The sequence below is a fragment of the Charadrius vociferus genome, unplaced genomic scaffold, assembly GCF_000708025.1.
Source record: "Charadrius vociferus isolate BGI_N301 unplaced genomic scaffold, ASM70802v2 scaffold1309, whole genome shotgun sequence".
Lineage (NCBI taxonomy): Eukaryota > Metazoa > Chordata > Aves > Charadriiformes > Charadriidae > Charadrius > Charadrius vociferus.
Window position 1 is genome coordinate 53,295 of NW_009650210.1, and position 6,528 is coordinate 59,822.

At 48.2% G+C, this 6,528-nt stretch overlaps 1 protein-coding gene across 1 annotated transcript in view; it reads right to left on the reverse strand.

Moving 5' to 3' along the window:
- CTIF (CBP80/20-dependent translation initiation factor) overlaps positions 1–1,065 on the reverse strand; it is a gene marked incomplete at both ends in the record, with an annotated part of 48,138 nt that extends 47,073 nt beyond the window's left edge. The window contains one exon of the mRNA XM_009892965.1: positions 989–1,065. Within this exon, the coding sequence (XP_009891267.1) occupies positions 989–1,065 (77 nt within the window). The remainder of the gene's footprint in view (positions 1–988) is intronic.
- Between the last annotated feature and the right edge of the window lie 5,463 nt (positions 1,066–6,528).

Below are 6,528 nucleotides of genomic sequence, written 5' to 3' on the forward strand. Positions count from 1 at the left end.
AGCAAACTCTTTTCAGCTGTTTTTTGCTCACTGTAAAATTTGGGAAAACCAAACCAAGCACAGAATTAACTACATCACGGCTGTTCACAATTCGAGAAGTGATGGGGACATTTGAGGACACACTCCAACTGCTATTATAGGTGTCTGTAGGACTCCGCCGAAAATCCCTCCATGAAGCAACACAGCTCAGACATAGATTTCAGATCACTCCAGGAGAAAACATCAGCCACTTTTTCTCCTGTTAAATAACATCAACCTTGCAAACTCCTGGTTTTAGTGCAGCTTTATCACCCCGGTTGTGTTGTCTCAGCCACAGCAGAAATAAAGCTGCATGTACAACTAACTCCCTCATTCCCCACTTATTTTCAAATTTAACCATAGTCACGATTCCTATCAAGGACTCTAGATGCCCTCCTATAATTAAATATGCGATTTACACAATTAAATATCCAATTGAGCCAATTAAATTAACTCAATGGATTGAAATCGCCAATGTCACAGGAACTCGGCTGCCCGTTTAGCACATCCCCTCCTTCACGCAGACAGGCACGCGATGCTTGCGGCAAACCCCTCTCAACTGTACCCGTTCTGCCGGCGACCCTGAAAGTCAGCAAATTTCGCTTTTCAATAGAAAAAAAAAAAAAGGAAACAAGTCACAAGGACTCAAAGCTTTTACAGATAATACCTTGCCAGCTGCCTCTTCAAATATAAGTGAGGGAGATCTGGCTACGCTGGGGGAAGAGGAGGTCCTTAAGGTACTCCTGGAGCAATATAGGACATAATCCAGATTGCAAAGACAAAGCAGGGGGATGGACAGATTCCACATTTTGAGGACGTTAGTGCTCAAAGAAGGGTTTAGGCATTAACTCAACGCTGGCAGCTGCTAAACAGAGGTATTGTCCAAAGACACTCCATGAAACAAGGGGCAAGATGTGCAATGAGGAAGAAAAGATTAAAAAAAATAACATTAAAGAGAGGTTTCACCTACCTCCGGTCGTTTCTCCTCCTTCTGAACAGTTTTTTGGTGTGTGCGATTTCAGCTTCATGAGGCAACGGATGGTAACCCTGTAAAACAGAGGGAAAGGCAGCGATCAGCTCCAGGATACAGGAGGTATCGATACGGAAGGGGTCAGAGCGAGACAAAGCTGTACACCCAACATGATGTGAGCATGACAAAAGAAACCATTCCCATCCAAACACCCTGACAACATCTCCGACCCCGAAGAAGCAGGTCTGGAAATCCCCAGATTTGTTGTACCCTCTCAGGGCCGTTGCAATGTGCAGGGAGTGAAGTTATCCGCAATTTCTGTATGGGAGAAACCACACAGGGCAAATAACCGCACCGCCTACGGATGGATCCCCATATACACCGTCTACAGGAAATTCACCCACGTCACACACGACACTGCTGATACTGGTGCACCCAAACCATCCACTTTCACTGGATTATTTCCTTCTGATTTATTCCTTTATCCAGCCGTAATAATGACTGCGAAGGGACGATGCTCAGCAGCATTTTGAGGATACTGGAGTAAGCAAACGTGAGCCACAGATGGCTGGTCTGTTGGGGCACCGCCGTTATCAAGTCAACAACCACGTCACGAGCACTTCACTAAACCGGTGGCATCTACCTACTGGAAACAACTGAGATGACCAGGACATTAAATGATTTGCCCCCGGCACATCAGTGGAAGAGCTGTGCGTAACTCAAGCGGCTGTCTTGTCCTCTCTCCACTGAAGGTGCCGACTCTCTGACTCGGTATGTTCATCTGATAAAGGCGATGCTGTATTTACCGTCCTACTATGGGCATCGTGAGGCTTCGTTAATGTGAGCAAAGAGTTCTGAGGTTCCTGGACGAAAGGCACTATGTAAGTGCAAAGTATTATTTATTTTCCAGGGACCACAGAGCTGTCATAACCATAATGATTTTTATTTATGCAGTATTGTGCTTCCCTGGCTGGCAATAAAAGCCCTGTAAAAGTCACTCCTTTTATTTCCATCGCAATCTATCTTAGCCTCGGAGCTCCAGCCGCAGCTGGTGTATCACCACGTGTGAGGGGCCACGAGGGAGCAGCCTGGGCAAGGGCAAGGGCTGGGCGGGAACGCGTCTCATGGAGCAGCAGCTTTGTCACATTGGCATGACAACATAACACACCGACTTAAAAAAAAAAAAGGAAAGTCCCTCTCTCTCTGCGTGAAGAGCCTTAAAAATGACAGTTAATTTTAGTAGCGGTTACTGACATAATAGCATTTTGAGTTCCTCTGGTGGAAGATGTAACGGAGGAGAAAGGTTGCTGGGGATGGTAACGAATTTAGGCTTGCAGACCCCAAGTCCAAGACCAGCGGGGTTTAACTGTGACCATCCATCCTGGCCATCTGCAAAGAGCCTGGAGAAACAGCAACCCTACAGCTCCCATGGCAGCTGGAGCCTTCCACTATTGGAAACCTTCGCTCTTTGAGACTTCAAGCAATGAAGAACTCACCAAGCCCTTAGGTAAGTCCTGCTGTCCACCAGCACGTCCCCGTTTGAATTTCGCTTAGGCTGCAGGCTTCAAGTGTCTTTCCTGGAAAGGTAGTTTCCCTTTTAAGTTTCTTCTTCACTTTTAACTCTTCCAGAGAAAAATGGATACACCGTGGTTTAGCACAGGCATTAGAAAGCACGTTCAAGAGTCGTACCCATTCTTGGTGACCAAATTATCCTTCCCTCCCACTAAAACACCCTTAACATCCTGTGCCACGCCAGCCACAGCATCCTATGTGATCCCTCACAGCAGTGCTATAGAGGTCATCCTTACATGAAGTTGCCTTAGCTTTCTTGCAGATCTGCTTATCCAGTGAGGATCTGCTCAGCGATGCACGTTGTTCTGTGGTCCTCTGCTCACGTGGCACCAGAAAGAGCTCTCACGCTCCCTAGATCTCACCTCACCGCTCAAACACAGCCCATCTTTGACTAAGAAGAGGTAGTTTAGGAGCAGGGAAAGCTGGCAGCCTGCTCTCCTGGGGCTGTTGGTTGGGTCATCACCTGGTTAACCAGATCTGACTTGGGCTTCACCTGCAGCTAAACACCTCACAGTTAATTCTGTGTAGAATCTTTGATGTCTAATAGCTTAAAATCATACTGAACCTTCTTCATTACTGGGGCTTTGAGACTTCCTCATCTACTTGATCACTGAAGGGCTACAAAGATGATTAGTGGATTGGAGGGGTTTTTAGTCTGGAGAAGAGAAGACTGAGGGGGGATCTTCTCAATGCTTCTAAATCCTTCAAGGGAGGGTGCCAGGGGGATGGGAGCAGTCTTTTTTTAGCGGTGCCCAGTGACAGGACAAGAGGGAAAGGGCACAAACTTGATCGTAGGAAGTTCCATCTCATCCTGAGGAGGAACTTCTTTGCTGTGAGGGTGGCAGAGCAGTGGCACAGGCTGCCCAGAGAGGTGGGGGAGTCTCCCACTCCAGAGCCATTCCAAACCCACCTGGACTCCATCCTGTGCAACTGCTGGAGGTGCCCCTGCTCTGGCAGGGGGTGGCACTGGATGATCTCCAGAGGTCCCTTCCAACCCTCACCATTCTGGGATTCTGTGTGAATGGATAGGAGGAGCTTAATATCTCCGAGACCTCAGTTCCTCTGAAAATTTGCTTGAAATTGGCCAACGGGTACCATTGAGAAGAGGAAGGGAAGGAGCAGACGCACACACAGCCCGATGGCATCAGCCGTGCTAGTTTCGGAAATTGGGCTAAAAATAGTACAATACTCAATGAGGCTGTTTCCAACTGTTGTACTACCACAGCAGGCTAAAGCTTGGGGTATTTTTAAGAATTTAAGCTGCATTGTAGACAGATGCGTAATTACAATTCCCCTGGAAAATATGAAACTATCTCTGCAGAACACAAGGACTTAAAGCACCGATTTCCTCAAGGGGAAGCCTTCATTAAGTCTCAGGAGCTGCCTTTCTGCTCTTTCCAACTGGGAACCATACGTACGGCGGTGCATTGCTGCATGTCCTCCTTGCAGAGCATCCCTGTGCTTCCTCACACCTCTGCCCAGCGGCAGCAGACAGCATCGGGGTGAGAGATGGATTAATTACATGGGAATAAAGCTCCTAATCCAAGGAGCATGCCTGCGCCTGAACTTTGTGTCCCCATTAGGAAAATCAAGCATCTCCCTTCTCCAGCCGAGCAGTTCCCTTCCTTAGTCCTAGTCATGAGACAATGTTTTGAAAAAAAACAGTCACCGGTCCCTACTCTCATCTATTTCGGTACCTAAACAGAGCTAAATTTGGAAGGAAGAAAAATCGACTTTTTTTTTTTTTGTGCAGCGAGCTGATGTGTAAGGAAATATCAGCAACTTGCAAGAAGGGTGGAGTGGCTGGAGAAGACCAAGAGTGCCGGGTGCGTGGAGACGGGCCAGAGTCCCAAGGGCATGGTGAGCGCCTTGATGATATGACTCTTGGGTTTGTCTGGAGGCAGCTCCCCACCACGGGTCATGCAGGTGAGCAACGGAAGTGCCTTCGGTAGAACTGGCTCACTGGGGACAACGTGGATGTTGAACGCAGCTGTTCCGTTTTTCAGTGGACACACAATTTATGAAGCTGAAATCCCGCAACAGAGCCAAAGGGATATGTCTTGCGAGGTAGAAGACCACCCTCTGCTTCACAATGGGTCTACAAGAAGACCTACACAAGAGGGATGGGTCGTGCTCCTACTTGGGCCAGAAGACAGCAGAAAGCCCAGGCACTTCTGGTTTTCACGGGCAGGTTCGCAACTTCTCAGTGGGCAGAAAAATCACATTTGGTCTCTCTCCCGTGTCGGTTTTATTTTGGTATTTATTCGTGGGTGGCTTGAGGAGAACGTAACAAAACAACATTTTCAGCGCTGCTGGTTCTGAAAGCAAAAGGTGTGGGAAAAGCAAAGAACAAGGAGCCCATGGTCTCAGGCAGGATCGTTAATAGGGGTCATTTTCAATTTTGGAGCTAAACACTCTGCGGTTTACATGGTGGGAAGCTTGGAGCAGAACCTGAGAAGCCCACGGGACTTGTAATGCATGTATACGTATGTCAAGTTTAAATCATAAACACGCACGCTCTGACAAGAAAGGCCAATAGGTCTGGAAAAGAAGGGGTGTTCAGGACTGGTCTGCTTGCCACACAAGTCCCCTGGAGATCAGCTGTATTGTAATGTGCATATTTCTTTTCAGATGTTTTGGGGAAAGCAGCTCTTGGAGAAGGGAAGGTGATGTCTGGCAAGCTTAGGTGACTGTCGTACGGCCAGCTAGCAAACGCCAAGGGTAATCTGTCATCTACCGAAATTGCTGCAAACGGACAGCGGAGGAGAGCAGGTTTCATGCCCACATGCACTCTTTTTGTCCTTTACCTTCCTCATGAAGGTGTCTGCCCAACCCTCAACCTCGTCCACCTGCCCGTGGGACTCCAGAAAGCTGGCAGCTGCCTCTCCGCTGCCCCAGACCCATTTACATCAAAGTTTAATGAAAGAACCAATAAAAAACTTTCAAGATCTTGTTGGCAATCGGCAGCAACCCAAGAGCCGGTTACTGCCCTTCCCCGGCAACATCCTTCTCCTGAGCCATCCCACCCCACATCTCAGCCCACTAACCTGCGGAGTACTGGTCTGGGAGGGACACGAGGAAGATGGGCAGGACCGGAGGAGGGAAATGGTTGGTTTTAGAGCTACCCTGCTAGGAGCAGGAGCTTTGCTATCATTTTTCTCACTCCTCTTCTGCATCAGCTGGGGATGTTGGAGGGCGGCACCAGCTTTGCCTCTTTTACTGGTGATGGTAAATCCCAAGGAGAAAAGCAGAAACAAGGCAGTTTTTTTTTTTTTGCTGCTGCTGGTCCTTCTGCGACCACCCTTAGGTAGCAAAACCCAGAGACTCCTTCAGCATCTGACAACAACTGCCTTATAAAAGGGGTGATCCTATTTGGAACCAACCCGTACCTTCCCTCCTTCACCTCCACTTCTGCACTTCTCAAGTGCAACTGTTGCCCGGGGTGGTCAAATTCATGGGCGTTTCACAAAGATGCTAGGAGCTATGAGAGGTTGGGGTGCATTGCTTCATCCTCATGGTCTTCACGTCTAACACAGCCTGACTTTGCGATGTTAAACCCCACCCCACAAAGTGACTGTCTTCATTCATACCCACTCACTCAGCCTCTTCCACAGATGGCCCCCATGCAGCAGAAAACCTCCCAGCCTGTGCTGGTCAAGCAGATGAAGACGCCTAAATGCCAAACAGCAACACCGAAACCCCAAGAGCAAACGAAAGGTTGAGAAAAGTAACTGGACCGATGGAAAAAAACAACGCTGGGATGATGAGAGAAGGAAAAGAAATGATCAGGCTGTATCGCAGGATCAGTCCACACGAGCTTTATCTCAAGAGCCTTTTGTGCCCTCAAGAAACATCTCCGCCCTTGCTTATCTTAAACAAATGGTTGCAGAAGGCCTGAACTGAACAAACAGGTTATTAGGCCTGCGGTAGGCGCTTGGAGTTTCGCTCAATTTTATTGCACACAAAGT